The sequence below is a fragment of the Gobius niger genome (assembly GCF_951799975.1).
Source record: "Gobius niger genome assembly, chromosome: 6".
Taxonomy (NCBI): domain Eukaryota; kingdom Metazoa; phylum Chordata; class Actinopteri; order Gobiiformes; family Gobiidae; genus Gobius; species Gobius niger.
The window spans coordinates 15100133-15127340 of record NC_136857.1 but is presented as its reverse complement, the minus strand read 5'-3'; the positions used below and the strand labels follow the sequence as shown (position 1 = coordinate 15127340).

Here is a 27208-nt window from a genome sequence, read left to right as displayed (position 1 = left end):
CAAAGTCTGCAAAAAATGAAATCTGGCTGGTGTGGCCAGATGTCTGTGAAATATGACCCGAATAATTTGTTTCTGAGTTAAAATTTGTTTATGTAGTGGCAATTTTTGTAAAAAATAAATAAATAAATAAAACTCCAGTTGTGGGTGCTTCGACACAAAATAAAAGTGCTTGTAAGCCATAAAAAAAAAATGAAGGAATGTTTTATTTTATTTTTTAAAGGTCTACCTCTCCTCTTGTCATAAAAATAATATAACTTTTTAAATATTTGAATTCTTGCCAACTTTCTGTCGCAAAGTCACTAAAAATGTATTGCCATTGTGGGCCCCTTGACTCCAAAGATTGACATTATAATAATTGTAAACTATTTTTCAAACCGCTTCTATAAAACTGTATAAAACTTCTGCATATTTTCTGTAATTTTTGCCTTGTATGGCAAGAGGAAGAAAATGCATGTTAGTAAACAGTAAACAACTGCATACTTAATTGTTACTCAATCTACCTATTTTGTGACTTTATGCATCAGAGTGGATCTGAGCTTTTTCAACTGTATTTGTACAAAAAAAGGAACTTTTGGAGAGGCAAAGACTTTCAGACTTGATGACTGTATGGGGGTATGGAGACGACTGGAGAATTCCAACATGTCAAAAAAAAAAGACCATTTAGGGGTAAGAAAGGACAAGTGCTGGTGTAATAAATGGGGGGGGGGGGAGTATTTCATAACACATATGACGTGTGCAGTGTAGCAGATGGGCTTCAAGGTGCCGCTTGTTCCATTGATCATATAAAAGGCGCAAAATGGGTGTTACAATATTTAAAAAGTTATACTATTTTTGTATGTATGAAAAGAGGAGAGCTAAACCTTTGTTATAAAAAAGGAAGTTTTAAAAAATATTGTTCTTTAAAAAAATGTATAGCTTACAAAGACATTTTTGTGTGTCAAAGCACCCACAACAGGAGTTTTTGCCACTACATAAACACATTTTAACTTCATCCTTTGGGTCATCCCATTTTGCATTTGAAAATATTATTTTGTGTGTGTTTTTTGGGTCAGAAAGGGTTAAACATTTTAAAGTATAATAGTTTTTATATGCATGAAAAGAGAAGAGTCAGACTATCAAAACAGAAAAGGTTACAAAAAATATATAAATCCTTCATTTTCTTTTTTTTTTACTTGGAAATAAATCCTTTGGGTCACATTTCACAGACAGCTAGACCATAAATTTTCCATTTTGTATTATGTAAAATATTTCACTTTTTGTGCTTTTGGGACACACATTTTTAGTGAGAAAAGCATGCCACTCAATTTGCCCCCTGCCAAAGACCCCTTAGGACTATGATATGCATCTATTAGTTCCTACTGTTTGTAGAAGGTCACCTCCCCATCACTCAAAGCCTTAAAAAGTGTGGGCCTAAAAAAACCCTAGGCGCTTTATTGTCCCCATACGTGATTTCTTCTCTGCATTTGATCCAACAATGTGAAATGTCCAAAGTCTATAAGAAAAAACCTTATTACTATATAATTCTCCCTGGAATGAATTTAAATGTGATTTCCTGAACTTTGTATACAATCCTTACCCGTGTTAGTTTAAATTATGGTCATGTATGAATTTCTAAATGCTGTCCGGCACAGGCATAGGGCGCAGGTTGTAAAAAAAAAAAAAATGCAAAAGGGAAACGACCTGAAACAGCCGAAACAGACAAGTTGCCTCCTGACTTTAGGATGTAAAGCTCTATGGTAGTATTACTCCGCAAACAATTGCGTCATTCGTCTTCCACTAAAAACAATAGTCCGCTCGATATTCCTTTATTTTGTATTTAGACCTTTTCTCAAAACCGTAAGAAGCATTCCGTTTCATACACATATGTTTTAACGAACCATGTGCTAAAACCAGCTCTTGTATTTATGACTGCGGCGGCGTAAGTAGAAGTCATAAATAAGATCCGGCTACATGCACGGAGGATGCTAGGAGATACTCATGGCGCCCGACTAGAAAGAAGCAAGTTTTTTCTTTAACAAATATCCATGGGATTTCGCCTTTCTACTCAACGGATCACCCGAGCTTTGCACACACGGTAAGATAAAAGACTGGTGATTATAGTGTCCGCAAGAGAAGAGCGTTTCGTTTTCATCAGGGGCAGAATTTGGGCGGTGTGTTGTCTCATTCGGGCCCTTGAGGTCCCCAGTAGAGCTTTCCGATTGCCTGAGTGTAAAAGACGCTGCGTAAAATGGCGACACGGAGCAGGCAGGGTGAAGGGCAGCTAGGCCCCTTCTCTGCGCACTGTCTGTCAGTATGTTGACTCCTCACAGACAGCAGCACACACAGCGTGAACAAGACATTAAATATATTGTGTGTTTGTCTTTGGCTGCTTGTTATCATCCGATCGTGTTTCGAGCTCTCGATACACAGCAAAACAACAAAGCTGCTAAAAGCTATAGGCTAACCATCCGTTTAGCACTTTTAACTGTACTGGTGTCATAGCAGGGTCTCGTCAGACAAACAAAGAATCAAACCCATGTTGTTGTCCAATAGACAAATGAACAATTTACTGGTAATGAAGACTTTACAATACACTACTCAAAGTTTGTATCCATATAAACTATGGCCGTGGAGTAGCAAAACTATTAACTCACTCAAGCAAGAACAACGTCACTTTAAAATTATTTTGCTCAAGTAGACGTAAAAAGTAGTGATTTTACTTGAGTAATGACTAACTATTTCAGCGTTAAAGTCGGATGTGTGTCTCAGTAGTGAAAACAACAAACAAAACATGAAATAATATTGAAAATCCTATTATTGTAGAAGAAATGAAACATAAGCTACATCTATTTTATGTCAACATAAAAGCTTTTGTTTCTCAAAGATATACTCACAGTGGATAAGGGTGACTTTTTTTCTCAAGTAAGAGGACTTCATCATGTAGAACTCAAGTAGAAATAAAAGTGCTGTGTGATCAAACTTCTCTATGAAGTTCAGTTGCTTTAAAAATGTGAAACCAATACAAATACAGATATAAATCAAATGGCACGTGATATATATGCTATGTTCACATCAACACACAGAAATAATCATGAGGTTTACTCTTTCTGACAGAGATGGATTCAGAGGAGAATGAAGTGGAGAGCAGCAGTGATGCAGGCCCTTCTGGGATGGAGGAGCCATCCGAGAGTGGCATGGGCATTGAGTCGTCAGAAGCCATGTCTGCTGATAGTAGTGATGCAGCTGCGTCTCATACACCAGCCCCAGAGTCCGACTGCCATGTGGGGCAGAGCTCAGAGGGTCTTGTGGTAAGCAAATCATTTGCTTAAAAATACAGTATATTACAGGGTTGTTGTGAGTGTAGCTAAATCATTACTGTTTTGTGCAGGTGTTTATACCAGAGACAAGTTCCAGTACAGATGCCCGGGTGTCATCAGTGCACCTCCCAGACTCCTCCTCGGTCGCCCAGTCCACCAGTGTGTCCAGTGTCTCCACTGTTACTCAGTCAGTGCTGGTGTCAGAGTCGCCCCAAGTCTTTGTCCACTCCAGTGCTGTGTCTGATGGCGCAATGATGGTTTCAGACTCAACTGCTTCTACCTCATCAGACCTGGGTTCTGCCATTGACAAGATCATTGAGTCCACTATTGGCCCTGACATTATGAATGGTATGAGGAGATTAAATATGGGTCTTTGTTGTTCTCATCTCAATATTTTCTGTTTTCTTTTGTTTCTGTCTTAAAGGCTGCATTGCTGTCACTAGTGCTGAAGATGGTGCTGCAGAAACAACCCAGTATTTAATTTTACAAGGACCCGATGATGGTGTGATTATTATTTTTTCCGTAACACTTTCTGATTTATTCTTTTGTATCAATGTGATATTCTTCTGGGAACCTTGATAGCTATATGTTGTTTCATGTTTTTAATTACTCAGGTGCTCCTATGGCAGCCCAGATGTCATCATCAGCCTTATCAGGTCGCATAAGCATAGAAGCTCTCAGTGAAGGTCCAACATCCACATGTTTAGACCAGAGAGACCTGCAGCGAAACTTGGAGCCTGACCATTCAGACGACCAGCCGGGACACTCAAGCTACCCAGAGGACAGCAGTAATCAGCCAGACCAGCCGGAACATTCTCACCCCTCCCAGTACATCGATGGCCCTGATCAGACTGGAGAGTCATCTTCTTCTTATGTGGGGTGTTCAGGTCAGGAGCCAGACCAGACCCGCTCCCAGTCTGGTTTTGCAGATTATAGCGGAGACAACAGTGACCAGGACCTGCCTGGATATGTAGAATGCAGTGGAGCAGACTCAAACCCAACTAGCCGCAGTCACTATATAGTAGACTGTAGTGGTGGGTATCGAGAGCAGACTTTGCGCAGTTACATTGACAGCAGTGCAGACCACAATGCCCAGTCTACGCAGCAGTATGGATCTGAATACGGTGTGGGGTGTGTGGACTCAGAGCAGCCAGGCTGCTCACGTTACGGGGCTCAAGATGAAGATGATGATGATGATGAGCAAATTGAAGACCCTGACCAACCACAGCACTCGCAGCAGCCGCCACAGCACTCCTGCTACACTGAGAATAGCAATGGTCCAGAGGCTTCACTGTATGCTGACGAGAGCTCCTCCTCAGACCATCCTGTGGCTGACACGGCCGGCTCCTCTGGCCTGCCCGAGGCACTTGAATGCAGTGAGAGTCAGTCAGGGCCTTACATCAGCAGCAGTGGCACATATACCTCTCAAACAGAGCTAGAGGCCACCCCTCAGTGCTCAAACAGTCAAGATGGACATCAGGACCCCCAAAGACCTCAGCATGAAGCTGGTGTACACCAGGAGATGGACACATCCACAGCAACACAGGGATTGCCATACAACGAACTTAACCTTGAAGACATGATGGAAGTTGTGATTGTACAACAATTTAAATGTAAAATATGCCCTTACAAAAGCACTTCCAGAAACACGCTCATTAACCACATGCGTGACAAGCATTTCAACAATACAGGTAAAAACAAGCAATTATATATTGTATGAGATAATAACATCACAATTGTTAATGCTCTTTTATCATATCTGATATAAAGGAGACATGTCAAAGAAACGCAAACGTGGGCGTCCCCCAAAGAGCGAGACTTTGGCCCGACGTCAGGCCGAGTTGGAACAAGCGGAGCAGATGAAGGCAAAGCAGGCAGCTCAGCCTCAGCCCACAGAGGAGGAGGATGATGACATTGTGGATGCTGGTGCCATCGATGATTCTGAAGGTTAGGGTTTTGACTCTGTATCCTAATGTGACTTGATCATTTACACATGTCTATATGACATAAATCTGTCTTTCAGAGGATAGTGACTATAACCCTGTTGATGAAGATGGTAAAGGAAGACCGCCTGTTCTCCTAAAAAGGCCAACATCTCCCTTATCCTCCCCTGATGGCCGGCCTAAACGTAAAGTTGGACGACCACGAAAGTACACACCACTGGAAAAGGGCTGCAACAGTGATGGTAAGTTAAGGTTTCAAATAAGCTTACATTTTTATTTTGCATTGTTTGATTTACCTGTTGCCTTTGTTACAGAAACAGGAAGTATTGTTATGTTGCCAAAAGATACAGAAGGTAGTGCCCCCGAGGAGGCCAGCTCTTCTGGTGTAAATGTTTCTGCTGCACTAATTAAAGAAGATACAGCTGTAAGCCAGTCTGACTCTGAGAACAAAGACCCTTCCTCCAACGCACAGCCAGATGAGGAGTTATATCTAAGGAAACGAGGTCGCCCCTCAAAACGTTTTCTGCGAAAGAAATATAAAAAGTATATAAATCGCAGGTGAGTTTAAAATGATAAGTTTTAACTCAAATTTCATGGGACGTTTATGTTTTGACTACTTCTGCAATCTTCCAGTCGCTATTACAAATCTTTAAAACCCCTGCTGAGACCTCACAACTGCTGGATTTGTGGCTCGCGGTTCCTGACTCAAGAAGATTTGCGTTTTCATGTAGACTCCCATGAAGGCAATGATCCCGAGTTGTTCAAATGCCTTCAGTGCAACTATCACAGCAAACGCTGGGCATCTCTCAAGGTCTTCCATTAATTCCCTCTGTTTTAAGTGCTCAATAAACAGTATCTAACATGGCATTGTTTTGCAGGAGCACATGTTTAATCATGAAGGCACGAAACCTTTCAAATGTGACGAGTGTGATTATACAAGTGTCTACAAAAAGGATGTAATCCGGCACGCAGCTGTCCACAGAAAATTGTAATAACATAATTATATAACTATACCAGTATTTTGTTTAGAAATGTTCACTTTATTTTGTTTGGCATTGATCACTTGTGTCTATTTTGACAGAAAAAAGAGACCAGATCAGGTAAGATGATTCGGTTTTGCAGCAATATCAGAGCTTCTCTTGTTATGTGACCATGTTTTAAAACATTCCTGCCATGTTTGTCCAAACCTTGACAGGCCCCAAAGGTGTCCGAGTTCCCCTGCCCTATCTGCCACAAGGTGTATCCACTGCAAAAGAGACTAACTCAGCACATGAAGACTCACAGCTCTGAGAAGCCTCATATGTGTGATAAGGTTCTATAACCAATAAGACAAATTTACCATTTTAGCATTTACAAATGCGACATTTGTTTAGTCTTTTGTCTATCTTTTTAGTGTGGAAAATCTTTTAAGAAACGCTACACATTTAAGATGCACCTTCTGACACACATCCAAACTCTTGGAGACAGCAAGTTAGACTTTTTATATATATTTATATTTAAATGCATTATATATATATTTTTTTTTTTTTTAAATGCTCCAAACCTTTGACTGTTCTTTTTAGGTTCAAATGTGAGTTTTGTGAGTACATGTGTGACAACAAGAAGCTGGTTCTCAATCATCAGTTGTCCCACACCAATGACAAACCCTTCAAGTGTGACTACTGCAAATATTCCACCGCTAAAGAGGAGTTTTTGGTGTCTCACATGGCTATCAAACACACAGGTGAGTGCATGGAATATTCTGCTGATTAAAAAGTGTCTGTTTACTTTGTTTATGCTGTAACAAAATGTTTTTTTTATATAGGGGAGAAACCTTTCTCCTGCAGCATGTGCCACTTCATGACCAGACACAGGAAGAACCTGCGTCTGCATGTGCAGTGCCGTCACCCAGAGGCGTTTGAAGAGTGGTCACAAGCTCACCCCGAAGAGCCCCTCCGAAAACGCCGTAAGCCCTTTACCGTCCAGCAGATTGAGGAGCTTAAACAAAATCACGAGAACACTCAAAGTCTGCAAAATACCATTGTGAGTGCACACATCCAACAGAAATTTCTTAATTAATTGCCCATTTAAATGGCATATTTCTACCTTTTTGTAGGTTGCAGTAGATCCATCTACACTTCAGGCAATACAAGGCATGGAGAATGCAGCTGTTACTCAAGACGCATTAGGAAACACTATTATCTATGAACAAGGTGCTTAAAAACATGTTTAATCTTTTAAAAAGTCTTATATACGGGTACATTCTAATATAGCAATATTTTCAGGTGAATCTGGGGAACTTTCAGCCCAGAACGCCCTGGACCTGCTGTTGAACATGAGTAATGCTCGAGAGCTGGTGGGAAACTCCTTACAGGTCACACAGACACATTTTTTTGTTTACAATTATATAAAGGGCATCATTGTGTAATGCTGGCGCTCTTTTGTAGGTAGCTGTGTTAAATCCAGATGGTAAAGAAAAGGGGACGTGGACAGTAACTTCAGCACCCGAGACAGACTCCGCTTCAGCACCAAAGATCGTTACAGTCCATGTGTCAGAGAATGGTGAGACAGTGCTACAGGAAGCCTATGAAGCAACAAACCCTGAGTCTGGACAAGTCACTCAGATCACCATTGCAGACTACGAGGGTGAAGGAAACTACAGTGTGGTGGAGAAAGCAGCTGAGGATGTCCACAGTCAGGAGTGAGCCGCCTCTCTCATTGAAGATGTAATGGAGGTTTATTATTTTATGAACCTTTTACTGTTATATTGTTTCAGTAGAATTGAGGAGACTCCATCTGAAACCTCTGGGTCTGAAAATGTAAAAAGTGAAAAGTACTACATCACCTCAGCTTTGCCAGAAGGTGTTTTGCAACAAGTTGAGGTAATTTAATTGTTTCAAGCCTAAGTCTGTTCAAGAGTGTGTAGATCAAACTTGTTAACCTCATTGTTGTTTATGTTCTTCTCACAGCTGAGCAGCGATGCCCCAGCCTCGCCTTCCGCTGTGAGCTCGCAAGGTTGCAACATCAAAAGATTTTCGTGTCGCATTTGTATGGAGACCTTTGTGGGGCGCTCTGACATGGAGAACCACAAGAGGGCGCACATAGACCCCAGTACATTCAAGTGTCCAGACTGTACTTTCACATCTGGCTCATGGGAAGAAGTCAAGGTCTGGCTTCATTATTTGTAGCTATTTTTTATGATTAGGTAATTAGTAAAATGTACTGGTATTTTGCTGATTTCAGAGTCACATGGAGCTCCATTCCTACTTGCGCCCTCACAAGTGTCCCAATTGCAGCTTTGCCTCCAAGAACAAGAAAGACCTACGAAGACACATATTGACTCACACAAATGAGAAACCCTTTTCTTGCAAACAGTGTGGGCAAAGGTAAATATCTGCTATAAAAAAAAAAAAACTTTAATAGAGTTTAAACAAATATTATACAACATGATTTTTATTTAATGTATTTAGTTGATTGAGAGAGTGCATGTTGACGAACAGACATGAAATAAATAAAATAAAAGTGTCAAAATGCTAATATGAATTTTGGTCCCCCAGATTCAAACGTAATGGTCATCTCAAATTTCACATGGAACGTCTCCACAACCAAGACAATCCCAAAAGCAAGGGCACTAACAGTACTTCGCAGACAATAATTGTTAATAGCGATGAGGAAGCTCTGGCCACTCTTCAGAGTAAGAACAGTGAAAGGCATTTTATTACTTTAAATAACTTGGATCCATAATCTGCTTTGAATGATGATCTGTGTCATGTCATAAACAGCGCTGCAGGGTCAGACCGTGATCTCCCCGGAGCGGCTTCAGACTTTGGGAGAGGAGCACATCATTGTTTCTCAGGAACACACTGGATCTGACCAGGTATGGAACAACTCATTATTAACACGTAGCAAAAAAGAGAAAAATTGTAAATGCAATGAAATTCTTTGATCCTGTCGTTGTGATCAGGAGGAGGGCACATACATCCAGCAGATAACTATTGATGGACAGGCAGTTCAGCACCTCGTGACTGATGACAACCAAGTGACTGAGGTGTGTAACTGTTCCTCATTGGGTAGAAAATAATTGCTCTACATGTTTACTTAAAAACGTTCTGTTTTTCCTTACAGGTCCAGTATATTATTGCACAAGACGGAGTTTCACACCTACTTCCTCAGGAGTATGTTGTAGTAGCTGATGGGAACCACATACAGGTTAGGCTTAATCTTGAAACATTCACTTCAGTGTCAAGTGTCTGTGATTTGACTGTGTTGTTGTCTCTCAGATGCCTGATGGACAGATTATTCAATATTCAGAACATGAAGGGGCTTTTATACCAGAGCAGAAGGTTAGATAAAATAAATCTAAAAATAATATTGTAAGTAAGTGAAATCATCATTAGTGCTGTTGTGGCTGTGTTCAGATTGCTGTGAGTCACAACGGTCAGATCCAGTATCTCCCCGTCAGCACCGAGCAGCACATCATCAGTGCAGAGGATCTGGAGGCTGCCGCGCACTCTGCTGTCACTGGTGGGTTATGGCAGCTACTTATCAGAGCTGCAGTGTTTGTTTTATTAATTTGGCCTGAATCATTCATTTAAATTATCGGTCTTTTTTTTCATGGATCTTTTTTTTTTATTTTTTTTTTACAAAAAATAGACATGACTTGTAATCACACTATGACGCCAGCAAGTACTTTCAGCCAATCCCATTCTGAGAAAAAAATATAATGAAAGACATGTGGCAATAAATGCACTTTTATGAAGTCAAATGAATGTTAGGTGACGGTGTAGAGCGTAGAGCGGGTTGTCTCGACCCAAGGACACACTGTTGTTGTGTCCTTGGGCAAGACAATTCACCCACCTTGCCTCCAGTGTCTGCTCTGCATACACTGGTGTATGAATGAGAGAGTGAATGGGTGACTGGTTCCTTGATGTAAAGCGCTTTGAGTGCCTAAAGTAGGTAGAAAGGCACTATATAAACGTGACCATTTACGATGAGGCAGATAAATTGTGTCTGGGTCAGTCTCAGGATGGAAACCCTAAAAGAAAAGAGGGGATCTTTGCTCTCAGTGGGAGCACTTTGTTATGCTCGATGGCCAATCAGATGTTTGTGTGTATTTGCAGCAGTGGCAGATGCAGCCATGGCTCAGACACAGACTGTCTACACAGAAGCCACTCCTGAACAGCTGGAGCAGCTGCAGCAGCAGGGCATCCACTACGACGTCATCACCTTCACAGAGGAATGATCAATATTTGGAGCGACGGGCTTGTCTTATTTATGCATTAATAAACTGTGAACCTGTTGGTCTCCTCCACACCTGTGGGGGCTTTGCACTGGTTACGACATAAATCGCCTTTTGTACGTTTAGATGATTGAACCTGTTTCTCTAAATCATGGGGCTCAATGATTTAATCTGTTTTTAATGAATGACGTGTTCACGTGCCTCAGGATTTAATTTGCAAGACAATGTTTTGAATGGAAATTAAATGTTTTAGAAATGGGCTATTTAAGATTTTTTAGTTTTCAAAAAGAGAAAAGGTTTCAGTGTTTATTTTTGATTTATAATAAGAATATATATGTTAATTGTGCAAAAGGATTAATGTGTCCAGTGCTTAATTTGTAATTAGTGGTTTCATATCAGGGGAACAGTTGCGGGATTGCTCCTATTAAACAGGATTATATAATGTTTGCTGCATCCTATACCCTCAGAAAGGGAACGCATTCCCCCAAATGGCAAATCACATTAAGCACTGATTTTGTCTAATAATTATCATGTACATACTGTTTGCATTTTGGTTTATCTCAGATAAGAGTCTACATTTTCAGTTAGTTCATACTGGTCTGAAGCGTGAGAGCTGGCACCAAATAAACCATTTAGAGTTGACAAATGGCTCTATGTATTGTATAACGCATGGTTCTGCACATCACAAATATTTTATAAAACACTGATTATATTATTAATACTATGACATGTTGTAATAGTCTATATCAGGGGTCCCCAACTGGCGAGCCTGGGTCCAGAGCTGGACACAAAGGCTTTTCATCCTCTCATTGTACTTAATTTCTATGGCTGAATAAAAAATGATCTAACCAATTTGAATAACATTGAAATAAAATGGCAAAATAATTAATTACTTGAACAGCTCTGCTATGTAAATAGACAACCTGTGCTCATATTAACATTTTCAAGAGCAATGACTGCATATGTCTGGACATATGTCGAAAGTTATGAAAGAAAAGTTTGTGGACCTCGAGCTGATTTAGTTGGGGACCCCTGGTCTATATGATCACACACACCTACACTCTTGTACTTGGTTACATGGTGGATTCAGGAAGTTTCAGGCAAAACATGTGATAAGTAGTTTTTTAAGTAGTTAGTAGTAGTTATTTAAATTGATAACCAAGGACAGCTACATTAAAAACAAAAAACAACCTTCCCTTGAGCTTTCACAATAGTGTGCCTTGTGGGTAGTGGCATTATCTTTGAGACATGTCTTGCTTGTTAATGGTCATCATCAATAATTGGCCTTTTTGTGGGAAATAAACTTGATTCTAAAATTGTATGAAAAGTACTCTCTTGTTTACTCTGTCTTACAGCAATATTCTGCAGTGTTTTGTGGTTGTGCTCTCTGTACTTCTGTTAATATCTTTTTAGGAGGGGCCTCGGCAGACTAAAGGCAGTGGAGAAGGGACAGAAAAACAGAAGCATCAAGATGAAGTTTGCCTTTGCGTTACTTCTGTTACTGGGTATGTATGGATTATAAACAGAACCTATTTAATTCTTTATCTGGTACTAGTACACGCTTGTCTCTTGTGTTTTCCTGCGTAGATGTCTCTCAGACACAAGGACAGCAGAGCATTGAGGAGTCCAGGAACATTTTGCTGAGACTGATCTTCCCTCCATTATACAACTCTTACTCCAAGTCCTGCTGCAAGCTGTATCCAGGCGGCTGTTACTTGCTTCTGCACAGCAATGGATACACATGTGATTTTCTCAGAGGCAGAGTGACACAGAGCCTCGGAGATGGATGGGTTGAGTTCAACATTTCAAAGGCACAGTTCAATGACCAGGGATTTTACAGGTGCACTGTGATGGGAACCCCGATCTACTCCGACTATTACGTGGAAGTTAAAGGTAAGGTGGGTATGTGTGTGTGCAATTACTCATTTATTTTGCATGTTTAATATCTTTCTTGTTTGTAGAGGCTTATCATACTCAGTTAACCCAAAAAACAACCACTAAATCTCAGGGCAGCTCTGCAGTGTTCCTAAATCCCACTGATCCAGTTCTGGAACAGGATTACAGTGACACTCCCAGGTATTTTGTTTTTCTACTTATACTACCACTGCTCACCACTACAGCTACTACTAGAACTGCCTACCATTTAAGCTTGAACCTTCAGTCAATAACAAACAGTCCAGCAAATCTGAAAGCTAAAAGACCCAATGTCCAATCACAGCTTGCAAATGTTGTTCATACACTTTTTAGACATTTGATACCATTATGTTATATAGTTGTTGATTCATCTAATTAATTGTGTTGATTGTTTGTGTGTGTTTATAAATGAATGTTGTACAAAATATTGGCCAAATGTGAATTTGTGTTTGTCTTTAAAAAGTCCTGTTTTCGCAGAGACCCCTGGAGCTTCCCACTGCCTGCTGTTGTCTCTGTGGCTGCAGTGATTTGTATCTCTCCATTGGTTGCTTTGGTTTTCTGCTGCGTGAAGGCAAAACAGAAACAGTCCAGTAAGCAAAACGTACACTCATAGTTTGAAGATTGTCACAAAATAATTCAAGTTCCATTGGCACTTATGCAGCTGAACTGTTTTTCTGTTTTTTTTTCTAGACACCAAACACGCTGAGTCACCACCGACAGACAGAGCCCCGGTAAGTGTGAAACAGGAACATGTGGTCTGTGGGAGTCACGATCATTTGACCAAAAAACACATGCATGAGTGCTATATTTACAGTTCAAAAAGTCAGCTGACAACACCGTATGTCTCTTTCAGGAGATCAGTACAATCCTATATACTACAGTGGATTTCAAACCTCACCAAAAGCCCTCAGAGATATATGAAAACTTGAGGGTGACCCAGAAACAAGGTCACCATGTCCCGCAGCAAACTGGCAACGTGGAGTACTCTACACTAGCCCTCCATCGACATCCATGAGTTGTGTTGTCTCTGGATCCATGGTTCTTAAGGAACTTTCTTGTGGAAGCATAGAGGATTTTTGGATGACAATTACTGGTTTAGTTTAAGTTGGTCCAAAAGCCACTCTGCATAACATTTCACCCAGTTAATGGAATGAAATAAAATTATGCATTTTATTACAGGTGTTTTTGTTGGTGAAAATACCAAGCTACTAATACTTAGTAGCTAAACATTAGGTTTGAATTAATTAAATCCTCTTCCGAATGCATTTTGTTGAGCTTCTTACTTTTGATTTATATGGGGCCGAAACTTGACATGCACCACCATCTACTAATACTAGTATTCTACATCATATACGACTAACCACGACATTTTTAAGGAAGTATTGTTTAGATGTATTGAAGTAGGCAAGACCACTCTAGGGCAAGATAATAACAATAATAATAATAATCATCATCATCATCATCATAATCATAATCATACAACAATAATAGTAATAATAATAATAATAATAATAATAATAAAAATAACAATAACAATAATAATAATAATGCCTTACACTTGTACACTTGTAAGCCTTTATCACCAGGTTTGTCAAAGCGCTCGACTGTAGTCATTATTAATTCACTCCATACTTGGTGGTTACTATTGTAGCTACAGCTGCCCTGGGGTAAACTGACGGAAGCGAGGCAACTAGTCTGTGCCATCGGCCCCTCCGAGCACCACCAACCTCACACACTACATTCCCCCAGGCTTCCTGGTGTTCCCAAATGGTCTCCCATCCAAGTACCAGCCAGGCCCTGCCCTCCTTAGCTTCCGCTATCTGGCGGGATCGGGCAGAGCAAAGACGGCATGAGATAAAGTATATATCTCAGTCATCTGACTTATCTATAATCTCAGCATTGAAATGCACTGGAAGCTGCTTCGTAAAGCAACACACTATGGTCTTTTCTTGGTCTGTCTTTCTTTGCAGCAAACATCTGATAGCGGGGCTTTATGTATTTGAGGTGAAGGGTGGTTGTCTCTTTGGACCAGACTGAATTTATTGTTGTGTGACATTTCAACACAATGTGATAAAAGATTTCAAAAGACGTTCCTTAGTATCTCTTTCACATTCAAACAGACAGCAGGCTTGGTATAATGCTTTTATTTGATGAATTTTACTTTGGTGATATGAATAATAATCAACACTTTACACAGACTTGGCCAAACCGATGGACAGAGACTGAGTGTCAAAGACAGCATAGTACTCCCGGATGAAGACATCTCCCAGGATCCAGAGCGGTTCAGATCCGCCTTGGCCAAAACCAGTGTAGCAGCCATCTGAAATCTGAAGAAAAGACAAAGTTAAATTAAATAGCATAAGCATTTTTTAACTATCTCTGTAAGCATCAAATGGGAATAGTCTGTCTGGTACAATATTAAAACAGCACCACCAGATCTTAACCAGCACTGCAAAAACTAATCCAAATCAAATTACATGAAATCAATTGATGGTGAACATGTTTTTACCTGGGTGGTGTAGGCAGAGGCAGGCACAGTGAAGGCATGTCCGTTCAGAGAGAAAGTGACATCGGGCATGTTCGGGATATTTTGGCAGTTCACAATGGCCTGTAACATGGAGCACAGAAGATCCCTGTATTAAAGCACTTGTCGTATTTATTTGTAGTTTCAAGTTTCCAGCTCCACCACAAGTTACCAGGTCACATTAGTTATTTTCATTTGAAACTTCTGACGTCAAAGGAGAGATTTTTTGCTTATTTTGGGGCTGGGAAAGCTGGAAAATGTGGTCAGCGTTCTGGTATAATGGGATGACTCACCTCTCCGTACTGGTCGAGTGATGCTCCGACCCAGGAGTTGAGGTTGCCGATGTCAGAGTTTGGTCCAACGATGAGGGAGGTGCCGGTGTCGATGATAGCTTGGCAACCGCCGGCACAGGCCACGGTCTGCCCATTAACGGTCACACTGACACAAAGAGTGCATGAGTAAGATTAATGGGTATCTTTTGAGGCGTGGGTTTTCATTGTGTATACCTGTCCATTTTAATCTGCCAGTAAGTAGCAGAGCTCAGGGGGATCCAGGTGATCGCTCCAGTGTAGTAGCTTTGGTCAATTCCTCCCAACACCAGCTCACTGCCCTGCTGGGCGTTGCTAGAAATGGAAAAAAGATCACAGTTTAAATGAATTGCATGTTTATGTACTTAAATCTAATACAACAATAATATTTTACAGTTGCCACAGTGACTCAATGACAATCATGCACTGTAGTGATTTGAAAGAAGTGCCGTCACCAACACAGAACAAATCAAATATGTCAGTTTGTAGAGGCCAGAGTGGGTGACTGGCAGCCTATAAATCACACACATACAGTTTAAGGAACAATGATTTATGAATAAACCATTATAGATCCTCAAGTATCACTGCAACAATACACTGATGACCTGATGATGAATTTATGCTTTGTAGATAATCAATTACACATTCATTCATTTTCTTGACTGATGTTGAAGTGAGCATGATTTGTGTTATTATTGTAATGGAAAGTGTTTGCTGCAAGTGTGTGGACACCTGCTCAGATAGACAGAGAAGAGCGGCTTTGACACCAATCCCTGTTTGACCATGTTCTTGAAGACCGGAACCACATCGTCTGAGGAGATGGTCTGGAAGGCAAGGCCCAGAATCCCGTCTGCGGTCATCTGTGCCATGAAGTCTGCCTCTGTCTTACTCACCCCAAACACCTGACCTCTCACCGTGATGCCTCCAACCTGGATATGCAACATAGAGATGCGAAAACTGCTTCAGAGGGGCACTAATTATTAAATATGTTGTAAAAAAGGCCACAATTCGTTCACTTATCGCAATACTGTGTCATTTGTCCAGCGATGGGGGAGAGGACTTGATCATTTCACTGCTTTCATTGTTTTCTTGCATTGTGTATGTTTTTATTTATATATTGAAATAAATGTATTAATCAATTACTGGTAATTAATGAATTGTTCAAAAACTTACATCAATTACAATGTCAAAATTACAAGATACTAGACAAATAGATTTGAGATAATGTGTCAAGTATTTGTTAATCTGATCGATCCTGGTTTCTCTTTCTTGTTATAGATATATATTACAGTCCTACGCTGAAAGTCTTTTCAGTGAATTTGTTACCTCAACATTGTCACTGGCCAAGTATCCGGTCATGCTCCCAGTGCCGTACTCGATGGACAGAGGCTCGTTCCCCCCGTGGAAGGTGGACGACAGAGAGGGGTTGAACTTCTTGTGGTTCTCTGAGGAATGAGAAAAAGAAAAGTGAAAAGAAACCAGTCCAGTCCAAGTAAACTCATTGTAATTTATCATTTAGCAGCTCAAGTTCATTTTATTTTTAAATGTTGTTCTCATAGTTTGGGTTGTTTTGTAGCTCATGTATGTTCTATTCCAGTATTGTTTTGGACCTTCACATCTAACTATTAGTCAAGCAGAATAGAAAATGCAAAATGAACTTAAGACAAAACTAAAACAATTAACTTTTGCTATATTTTAACAATAGCTCAATCGTATTCTGTAAGAGTGAGTGCTTACCACAGGCGTAGCTGCTGCAGTAAACTGAAGGGACCCACAGGTTGGATGAACCAGTGTCAAAGATCACACTGAAGGACTGTGGAGGGGTGCCGATGGAGATCACCCCATAGTAGGACAGCTGCACAAAAACATATCGGTCACACCACAAACCACTGCATGAGATTGAAAAGTATTACCTGTATATAAAAGTGCTCTCACATCGGCATCATTGGTCATTGGCTCATTTCCAGTCTGGTAGAATTTGACCATCGGGTTGAACGGATGCTTCGTCCTATACTCATGCCATTTACCTGTCTCCATCAGACGTTCTCGGGCAGTCTTCCCCTTAATCAGTGGCATTCTAATCACAAATATATTGCAATAAGAAATTGATAATATTAAATATTAAATATGTGGTACTGACCTGTAAAGGCATTCGGACAGAGCCACAAGGGCAAAGAGGACAATCAACAGACACTTCATTGTTGGACACTGATGGAGTCTATTGTGGCTTTAGGCCTTTTATACAAAGCACCAATGTTGCATCTACACGTGAGGTCTCCATCCAGTCTGATACATAATCAGTTAGAGACGTGATAAGGTAAAACATGAGCTCTTATCAAAGCACTTACCAAAACTCACTGAACAGGTCACCTTGTTTAAGCGTCAGCTTAGTGGAAAAAAACATATTTATTAATTGGAAGTGTACCAAACCTTACAAGAAGTTATATAAAGGCACAATCTGACTTTGAGAGAATTTGTTTGACTTTACACAAATGTTTCAAAGTACAAAGAAACCGAAACCTTATTATGGTTTATACAGTATATTTATCACAAATAATTTATTTTAAAATAAGCGCAAAATTGGTGCTGCTGTTCTGTTTTGGAAGGGGGGAGTTTATTTCAGTTCATTAGCATGCACAGATAGTAACTCTAAAGGAACTAATATACAGAAGCTAATTGAACACATAAAAGATTAGGCTCATCTCACATGGGCAGCTTGTAAAGCTGAGCTAAAGTCTTCTTTGTACAGCATGCCTTTGTTTTAAATGTTATGCAAGTATTTAAACATTAGCTGAATGCTAACGTTAATGATTTACAGCATAGGCATTGTCAGTGTTATCTTATTAAAATATTTAAATGACAGCTACTTTTTCGTTCTTGCTATAATTGCACGAGATACATTCATCTCTAAATGTTATTCCTAGTTTTGTTATCAAATTTTCAATTTATATGCCACTTTCGATTTCTCAGCATCCACCTATAATCTTTCATGATAAAGGCTTTTGGTAATGGCCAAAAGCCTCTAAACCAAGTGTTTCATGTGTGGACATCAGTGCATGCACATACATTCGGATGCCATTATGATTTTCCTTCTGTAACAATCAGACACTTATCAATCCCATGTTTCATTTCATAAAAAGACTTTCCACACATTGTATAATATTATTAATATTTTATTGTAGTTTAATTATACACTTCTCTCAATAAATAAAGTGATCATGAAAACAAGGATAGGTATATTTATACACCAAAAATAAAGTGTCTATAGTTTGAATGTGTGGCACTTCTGAATTATAGTAAAACAGTAAAACTTTAGTGCATAGAGACATGTCATTAGTTTAGATGGAATGGTCTTTTGAGCCTCCCTAAGAGATTGGCTTGCATTAAAAGTCAAGGTTTTTGAAGTCCTCGGTGCATCTGTACTTGTTGTCGCCGTATCTTGTGCAGACCAGGTGAGGGAGGCAGGGGCAGGTGTGATGCAGTCGTTTCCCATGGTAGGGAGCCTGAAATACAGAAAGCCAATATGGTGACGTATAATCTGGCAGTTAAAGCCCATTCATCAAGTGTAGAGAGAGGCAGAGAGGCAGATCTAAGAAAGCAGCTCTTTAAACGGCGCCTTTGAGAGACGGATGTGGTGTTACTCCTGATTCATAGCACTGATTGCCCCGGGACGATCAATAGCCTCTGCAGTTATCAGCAAGTTTTCTCAAGCTTTAGCAGAATCCTGCCAGCACCAACTCTAGCATGGGCCAGAGGAGTTTCGACAGAAACTATTGTCGCTTAATTTTATTTCAAACAGCTCTATTTACACGTACTGTACTGTGTATAGCTGTAAGGTGTCTATTCCTTACACTCAGCTTTGCCATTTCTTCCTTTTTTCAGGATACAATAGAATCATACATACATTAATTATTACATCTTTCTTGTTAGTTTGTTTTTGAGACCCTTAAAGAGGAACCAGTTAGTGATAGTGATAGTGGACTGACAATGGACTTGTGTTGTAAATTACAATAAACATTGTGATACCAGCGCTGTATGGATTACCTGATAGATCAAGTATCTTATGAAATCAACAATATATAAATGCAACATATGAATACATACAGTACAAGCATTCATTCACATTCATTCAATTTAGAGAACTACATTTTATCATGTTTTGGTTCAACCTTTGATCAGATACAGCTGACCTAACTGAACCTATGGTATCAACATGCTGGTGTATATAGCGAGCTGCCTCGACTCTATGCAATCTGTTTGCTGATCTGTTTGTTCCTCTTGAAAACCGAGATTCTGTTAAATCTGTAAAAAAACACACAAAAAAACACTTCTATCTATCTCCACAAAACCTCAACATGACTGTCTCTGTGCTGCCCATTAAAGGCACACTGTGAAACATTTTACATTGTATCTTTGCCAGTAATACAAAGCATGCTCCTAATGACCAACTCAACACAGAAAAGGCTGTTTTTGCAGTAGGTAATCACAGAATAGATTTGGATGAGGACTAACCTATTTAAATCTCATATTTGCCTCCCTCAGTCAACATCTCCATGGAAACGAGCTGGACACATCCCCAGTCCCAGTAAAGTCAGGTCTAAGAAGTGATGAGCCGCATGCACAGATATTTGTTTATTTTTGGGGGATTTTTCAATGATAAATATATCTGTAAATCTTATTCAGTTTACTGGGCTAAATGTTAAATTGCATGGCTATTAATTCTGAATATTAAGTTTTTAAGAATTGAATTAAAATTTATGGAAAGTTGTCCATACCTTGTGACTGAAGGGATGGCACTCGTCGCCCTCCACTCCGCTCGGGACACACATCCTGAGCCCCCTCAGCCACAGACTGACGGCACAGCACAGACCCAGCCCACACTGGATGTCCCGCTCACAAGCCTGCAGCACACGCATATCATTTCAACATAATGAAATAACAGCACTTATGTACAGATACTTGTGAGCCGTTGCCTGTCATCTCTGTAATGCAGTTAGTAATGACAATCACTCAGTGCCATGGCATTATTTCCTCCTGTGTCCTTGAAGTGGAGGAGGATGTGGGCTTCGTCAAAGTCATTTATTTTCCAATTAGAAATAATCAGCAGTTACATTAAGTTGCTGAACTTAAACTGTTCAAATATCAGCGATAGAGAATTCAAACCACGTCAGTGCATCATCTACGTATAGGTAAGCATGAGCATAAAGAAGAAAATAATTTGTAGATGTTACACTTTATTTCTGATATTGCTGCTTAGAGAATGTTCATTATTCTATTGTTAACTGAAGAATGTACCACTTAGTTAATACTGCTGTCAAACAATGTTAATCCTGGAAGATAATTGAAGAATTTTTGTGTGAACAGTATAGATAAAACACATAAAGTATCTGTAAATGTATATTATTGTATGTGTATATACTGTATATGTATATATTAAAAATATATATTATTGATAGTCGGTCACATTTTTTGCTCCATGCAGAAAATAGTATTGCAATATACTATATATTTACTGGAGAAAATAAATATAACTGGTCTTTATTAGAAATTTGCGAGAAACACAGGCACTGACAGACTTTAACCAATAAACTTGTCATAACTAATATTTCTTGAGCATGTGCGCTCCCTGTACATGCATGAATGAGAGGTTGTGGACTCACCCCCGTGATGACGGCCGCTCTGCTCCAGTGGAGGGACAGCAGGAGCACGGACAGCAGCGCGGCCCTGAAGCCCATCGCAGCAACAGGAGGAGGACTCGTCTGGTTCAGCTCTATCGGACCTCTGATCCTGTCTGTGTCATACGGCTCTCCAAAACTCCTCCTAAAGGGGTAGCCACACTCCCCTCCCCTGCCTTTATCCACCTCAGACCCCCCACACCCTGCTGCTTCATCTCCCCACGCCCCTCGCCATCTCCTGGGTCATCTCAAAGCAAGATCCCTCATCTTCAAACTGATGACGATGGTTGGAGCTCAGTCGTCACAAATTTGCGTCATTTGTAGTCAATAAGTCAGCACAAGACAAATGGTACTCTGGGTTTAAATTACGAACATACTTTAATCTGTGACTGATTTATAATTGTAGGGGGTCTTTTTAAAAATGAAATTCTAAAACACAGAGTCAAAACTGAAGTTCACAAGCATCACCCAAAAGCATCTCAAAAGTGATGCAGTTCAGCAAATTGTGGGCCAATATGAGTTTTTATAGAATCTGAAGAAACACAACAATTAATGTAAAGTATGAAGTATTTTGTACTATATTTGAGATTAAATTCTAATTAAAATATTATGCTGTGCATACTAAAAATTACACATTTGCTATGTTTAAAATGAAATACCCTAACACACAATCAGTCATTGTAAATTTAAACTTTGGTATTCTGCTTAATTCCAATAGAAAAGGTTACAGTGCTGAGCATGGACAGAGTTGGAGAGATGACTATATCTGGCTCGCACTTCTTTTAGGTTTGTGGTCATTTTCAAAAGCCATCTGCAGTAAATTTTACCACTTAATGTATGCCAGCTTTCCACTTGAAAGAGATTTAGTCATCTGTTTGAATGGGACGCCTCTATTAGAAGAGAAACATTGGACAGTTAATACGCCCGTGCAGCTGGCTGCTGTGGCCCAGTGCTTGCCTACGTGCATGGGACAGTGACGAGGAGGGGTCTGTCAGCACCCTCAGCAAAACTCTGATTTAAGGTGTGAGGGAGAAATATGAGAGAGGAGCGTATAAAGCAGAGTGTACCTCGTGGGTTAGTCAGCGGGCTTTACACTGGTGTTAAGGTGATGGATCTCAGTGGCGCCTCAGCCCATAATTACACCCCTTCAATTCTGCACCGTCAGCACCAGCCTCAGGACCAGACATCCAACAAGGAGAGGGGCCTGAACATAAGTTTGATTAAATTAAAAACATCCACAAATGTCTGTAACAAGAGTTTTGTTTCTGACGATGACTGTTATTTACACAAAAATACTGCTATAAGATTTCAACTTTGACATTAAGGGGAAAGGGGAATTAGTATGAACATTTTTATAGACACGGGTCACCCACAAGATGTAAGAATTGTTTTTATAGGCACATTTTGATTAAAACAAATAAGAACTGAAGTGTATTTAATTTCGGTACATGTTCAGCAGAAAATTGTAATACATAAAACAAAAGTAAATAAAAATAAATACACATCATAACACTTAGACTGTCACTTTTTTTAATCTTGGAAAAATATAACATCAATTATTTGCCTGGTACAGTATTTACCTTTACCTTCCTCAAGTGCTAACATTAAACAAAATGTTTATTTTATTTTCTTTCTTTTTTTTCTTTCTTCTTGACTTGCCTAGTGTCAAAGAAAATATTTTTTGTTTGAAATAAAAATCATTTCCCTTTGGGGATAAATTATGCAGGCTATCTCTGATCCTGATAAGTAAAATACACAGCTAACAGTGTCCACACATGATCTTGTAGATAGTGTTATAGGCTTAGTTTAATATTGCAGAACATCAAACTTTATTAACGGATACTGGAGGAAGGACTTGACAGATTAAGACACACAGCTCTCTGAGGGCCCTTTACTCATTTGATTGTGACCTTGTGTGCTCTGGCCCGGATCATTATCAGCACATATTCACAGGAAAAAATAGCTCCTGTAATCTCATTTCATATTTATGCAGCTCTAAATAATTGAATCAGAAAGTGGCATGCGAATGACAAAACACATTGAGATGACGAAATGACCTTATTCAGCCATAAATGTGAGCGTCACAGTACACACAGGAATGTATAAGAATTAGAATGGATGTATATAAATGACTCTAAGGAATATTTTGTTGGGTCTTTATGACTGGATATTAGCCCACATAATAAATGGTTAAATTATACTAAGTTATACTTTTGAACTGCCTATTAATCATTTTTAAAAGCAAAATAATTGCACTATTTCCATGCAATTTTATAAACCTTAAATAAAAATATGTTTCCTTATTTCGTTTGAGCAGAAATTATCAACATTTCAACCAACCGTGAGGAACCTTCCCGGACTCCGTAGATCACATGACAGTCAGGTGACTCCAAGCGGAAGGAAGGAGGACGCGGATCATAAACAACAACATAGAAATCATCCTTTTATATCTAATAAAGGGAATAATTAGCCTTTTTAAGATGGAGTGGACGCTTGAACAGCATCTAGACGACACGTAAGTTGACGGTAAATCTGAACGGCAGTTATCTCGACTTTAACTGTAACATTTATTTATACTTCCTTGCAGCATGAAAACCCCATCGGTCGTTGGAGTGCTCTGTACGGACCAACAGGGACATAATCTCGGATGTAAGCGTTCTTTTACTCTTTTATATGCTACACTTTTGCAAAACGAGGCTACCTTTATGTATTTGTTATTGTATGTTTTAAAAAAAAATATTATTATAGATGTAAAAGTAGTTTCACGAGTACTTCTCCAAAAACAGTAACCAGTAAAAAGTATAACTACCCCATTAATTTATAGAGTTTGGGAAAAATCCACTGTTACGATGGAGATCCGCCATGTTTGTGGCTGTTAGCGTAGCGTCAGACTTATATGGGCAAAACACAGTTTGAAAAGTGGAGGAAAGAGCCTTGGAACGTCGCAGTTGGCTGTTGACTCACTGCTGGCAAATACATCAAGTGTTTTGATGTGAATGATAACTCCTCTATTTCACCTTTAAAATCTCCATCCATCCATCCGTTTTCTTCCGCTTTATCCGGGGCCGGGTCGCGGGGGCAGCAGTCTCAGCAGAGATGCCCAAACTTCCCGATCCACACACCTCCTCCAGCTGTTCTGGGGGACCCCGAGGCGACACCAGGCCAGCTCGGAGACATTGTCCCACCAGCGTGCCCTGGGCCTTCCACGAGGCCAGGAGGCATCCGGAACAGATGCCCTAGCCACCTCAGCTGGCTCCTTTCGACGTGAAGGAACAGCCACTCTACTCCGAGCTCCTCCCGGGTAATTGAGCTCCTCACCCGATCTCGAAGGGTGCGCCCAGCCACCCTGCGAAGGAAACTCATTTCGGCCGCTTGTATTCGCGATCTTGTCCTTTCGGTCATTACCCAAATCTCATGACCATAGGTGAGGGTGGGAACGTAGATCGATCGGTAAATCGAGAGCATGGCCCCCCGACTCAGCTCCCTCTTCACCACGACAGTCCGATACAGCGACCGCATCACTGCTGACGCCGCACCGATCCGTCTATCGATCTCACGCTCCATCCGTCCCTCACTCGTGAACAAAAGCTAAATCTCCATTCGTTTATTATTACTGCTAATGCTGCCTTCATCTGGTAATATGGTAAATACCATTGGCCTAGTAGAAAATTTGCAAATGACGTCATATCACTAAGCAATTATCATTATTAGCAGCAATTGTAAACTAATGGAGATTTTTAAAGTTACAATACTGGAGTCATTGTTCACATTAAAACACTTGGACAACACAGTGTGTTAGATGTTTTTACCAGCAGTTACTCAACAGCTTACGGAGTTGTTCCACGGCTATTTTCTCCACTTTTTATACTGTTATAGCTAATGTTAGACAATGGAAATGTATGCTAACCGCTGCAAAGATGGCGGATCTCCATGGTAACTGTAGATTTTCCCGAACTCAAACCGGGAGATAATTTTGATGCCCAAGTTACCGAGATGAGTTAACCTTTGACCTTTCAACACAACAGAGCAGCGATAATACAATTTTATGTCTTCCAGCTGATTGTTATGAAGCCGGCTCGACACTATGCATTTAGCTACTCAATTTTAATATAGTATCTTTTTCCACTTATCGTCATGGAAAAATAGAAAGCTAAACTTAATATGTTGTTTCAATCAAAACAGATACAAAGTAACAGTAATTCAGCGGTTTGTAGATGACTTTCTCCCGTCCTGAACTGTAAATACGTGCATTTTAAAACTGGATTATCCACTTCATTATCTTATTTAGAGTCATTGGCAACGTTTGTGTCAAGAAATCTTTCACAATGTTTTCTGGTAAGGTAGACAGGCATCATCATTCTCACATTTATTTTTATTTTTTTAAGTCAATGTGTAGTTCATAAACAGATGCAATATATCTTTGCTGCTTCATGTCAAATAAAAGATAAATGAAACACCTCTTTGTTCTCCCTTATCCCCAGGCCGTGGTTCACTGTCAGATGAACATGGAGGTGTAATCTCAGTTTTGGCCAAACAAGCTTCAGCTCTGACCCGAGACCCCACGGACAGCCCCACAGTGTGTTTGGAGTCTGAGTCTGGGTAAGGCACAGCTGGCACACATCTCAGTATCATTACAACATCTGCAGTTTAGATAAGATTTGATTTGATTCAAACGAGTAACCACTAATTCACAATAGAGTCTATGATCAATCATGACTGTTAGTGTGACCATGCTGCCACCTACTGGACATTTTTGTTTTGTTTCAATAAGTTACTCAGTTTATCTTGAACATGGATTGAAATAGTGTAATGAAGATCATTACCTCAAACTGTAGTTCAATTTCATGGTTGACAAATTGTGTGAATGGAAACGCTTGCTTATTTATGCATCACACAAGACCATACTGCCTTCACTGCAAGTATAACTTACCGCCACAGAGTATGGAGCGAATGAGTAATGCACAGAATTGTAAAGCTACTTTGAGTGTCTGGAAAAGCTAGTTAAGACTAATGCTGTATTATTAATTATTATTATTATTATTATTATCATTATTATTATCATTATTATTATTATTATTTTTTTTATTTTTTTTATTATTATTATTATTATTATCATTATTTTTATTAGTAATCAATATGTTATCTTTCTTTTTTTTCAGGAATATTCTGATTAGGAGTCACGGTACCATCACAGTGGCAGTACATAAGATTGCATCTTGAAACAGTCAAGAACACCTGTTTTGTGTTATAAAAAAGACAAATATAATTGAGTGCTGTTGGCAAAATCAAATAAAACTATTATTTATAAAGTGCTTTTCACACAAGCATTGTAACGCAATATAGAACACACGATAATACTCACCCCATCCCTGTCCCTACAGTCACTCTTTCACAAATCCACACACACAATAAGATAATGGTCATGAGGCTGAGTGCAGAGGAACCAGGAGAGGAAACCCCACCAGAGGAATCATCGGCACCGGGAGGAGCACATCGGCTGCAACCGGAAGGGCACCGACATAAGACGCCTAGAGGAAGTGTAGCAGAGACATCGAATCACCACCCAGGCACCCACAGCACAGCACTCAGGCAGCCACTGCCAACACACTGCCCCCGACACAGAGGGCTCCCTTAGAAGAAACATTGGGAGAACCTAAGATGGAGCAAATTCTCCATCACCCACACGGTTAATCTTCTAGATTTAAAAATAACTCCACTCTATTTACTTTTTTTGGACAAATCCCATGAAAACCTAAGAAAAAAAAAGAAAAGGTGAAAATTGCAGCTGTAACCAGAAAGATATCCTGCTGTAGGTGACTGTCCTAATTTTGGAACAACAAGGAGACAGTTGCTAGAGGAGCATGTAGAATGAAGGGTCAATGGGTAAAAGCAGTTTTGAATGATTCAATTGAATCCAGTCCGCTGTGTTATATGGACCAAGACCATTAAGATCTTAAAAAAAACATTAACCTTGAAATCAATCCTGAAACACACGGGGAAAAGATGTTTTTTTCTGTAAATATGAATAGCAATATCTGTTACAGGTGTGTATTGAACAATCCTCATTTGTAATCAGGGCCATGTTTTGTCATAACACCTGATTAACTGTTCTGTTTCAGTGAGTACTTTGGAGTCTAACAGATTTACCTGTGATTGTGTGTAATAAACCTGACATTAAATGCTTTGAAACTACTTTTTATTCATTTAAATTTTTGCTGCAGTCCAAGTCATCACTGCATTGCACAACAGAAGTTGACACGGCTTTAGTTAAAGCTTTGTTGTTTATTTGTTGTAGGGCGGGGTTCTGCTGTCAACTGTCTGATACCTTGG

The 27208-nt window shown here is 39.8% G+C and overlaps 5 protein-coding genes across 6 annotated transcripts; 3 read left to right on the top strand and 2 right to left on the bottom strand.

Annotated features, from left to right (window-relative positions):
* Window positions 1–1922: 1922 nt before the first annotated feature.
* LOC306964975 (zinc finger protein 335-like) lies at window positions 1923–11170 on the top strand. 2 transcript variants are annotated; one of them, XM_079559156.1, is made up of 28 exons: window positions 1923–2074; window positions 3094–3287; window positions 3368–3644; window positions 3721–3798; window positions 3911–4987; window positions 5067–5243; window positions 5320–5481; window positions 5554–5797; window positions 5873–6050; window positions 6118–6227; window positions 6321–6339; window positions 6435–6551; window positions 6633–6709; window positions 6802–6962; window positions 7044–7261; window positions 7335–7431; window positions 7504–7592; window positions 7666–7919; window positions 7995–8100; window positions 8188–8385; window positions 8462–8604; window positions 8776–8912; window positions 9001–9095; window positions 9183–9266; window positions 9344–9427; window positions 9499–9561; window positions 9637–9742; window positions 10339–11170. In XM_079559156.1, the coding sequence occupies exons 2-28, from the start codon at window positions 3096–3098 to the stop codon at window positions 10458–10460; spliced, it is 4665 nt and encodes a 1554-aa protein (XP_079415282.1). In that variant the 5' UTR covers window positions 1923–2074; window positions 3094–3095; the 3' UTR covers window positions 10461–11170. The 2 variants fall into 2 exon arrangements, with proteins under 2 accessions (XP_079415282.1, XP_079415283.1); XM_079559157.1 differs by having other exon boundaries at window positions 1924–2074; window positions 7998–8100.
* Window positions 11171–11534: 364 nt separating this feature from the next.
* Window positions 11535–13458, top strand: LOC306964296 (uncharacterized protein; the record flags this gene model as incomplete). The annotated part of the gene is made up of 7 exons (XM_079558289.1): window positions 11535–11557; window positions 11871–11962; window positions 12045–12350; window positions 12419–12533; window positions 12849–12961; window positions 13062–13102; window positions 13225–13458. The coding sequence occupies 7 exons, from the start codon at window positions 11535–11537 to the stop codon at window positions 13384–13386; spliced, it is 852 nt and encodes a 283-aa protein (XP_079414415.1). The 3' UTR covers window positions 13387–13458.
* Window positions 13459–14560: 1102 nt separating this feature from the next.
* On the bottom strand, window positions 14561–17426 carry LOC306964527 (pepsin A-like; the record flags this gene model as incomplete). The annotated part of the gene is made up of 9 exons (XM_079558548.1): window positions 17344–17426; window positions 17139–17280; window positions 16941–17058; window positions 16530–16648; window positions 15936–16132; window positions 15402–15518; window positions 15189–15333; window positions 14881–14979; window positions 14561–14698 (listed from the first exon to the last, which is right to left on the bottom strand). Exons 1-9 carry the CDS (start codon window positions 17400–17402, stop codon window positions 14561–14563), a joined length of 1134 nt encoding a protein of 377 aa, XP_079414674.1. The 5' UTR covers window positions 17403–17426.
* Window positions 17427–18450: 1024 nt separating this feature from the next.
* Window positions 18451–21280, bottom strand: prok1 (prokineticin 1). The gene is made up of 3 exons (XM_079559129.1): window positions 20864–21280; window positions 19979–20104; window positions 18451–18706 (listed from the first exon to the last, which is right to left on the bottom strand). The coding sequence occupies exons 1-3, from the start codon at window positions 20936–20938 to the stop codon at window positions 18587–18589; spliced, it is 321 nt and encodes a 106-aa protein (XP_079415255.1). The 5' UTR covers window positions 20939–21280; the 3' UTR covers window positions 18451–18586.
* Window positions 21281–23271: 1991 nt separating this feature from the next.
* Window positions 23272–26543, top strand: lamtor5 (late endosomal/lysosomal adaptor, MAPK and MTOR activator 5). Its single transcript, XM_079557913.1, has 4 exons — window positions 23272–23393; window positions 23466–23527; window positions 25360–25477; window positions 26038–26543. The coding sequence occupies exons 1-4, from the start codon at window positions 23359–23361 to the stop codon at window positions 26096–26098; spliced, it is 276 nt and encodes a 91-aa protein (XP_079414039.1). The 5' UTR covers window positions 23272–23358; the 3' UTR covers window positions 26099–26543.
* The last annotated feature ends 665 nt before the right edge of the window (window positions 26544–27208 follow it).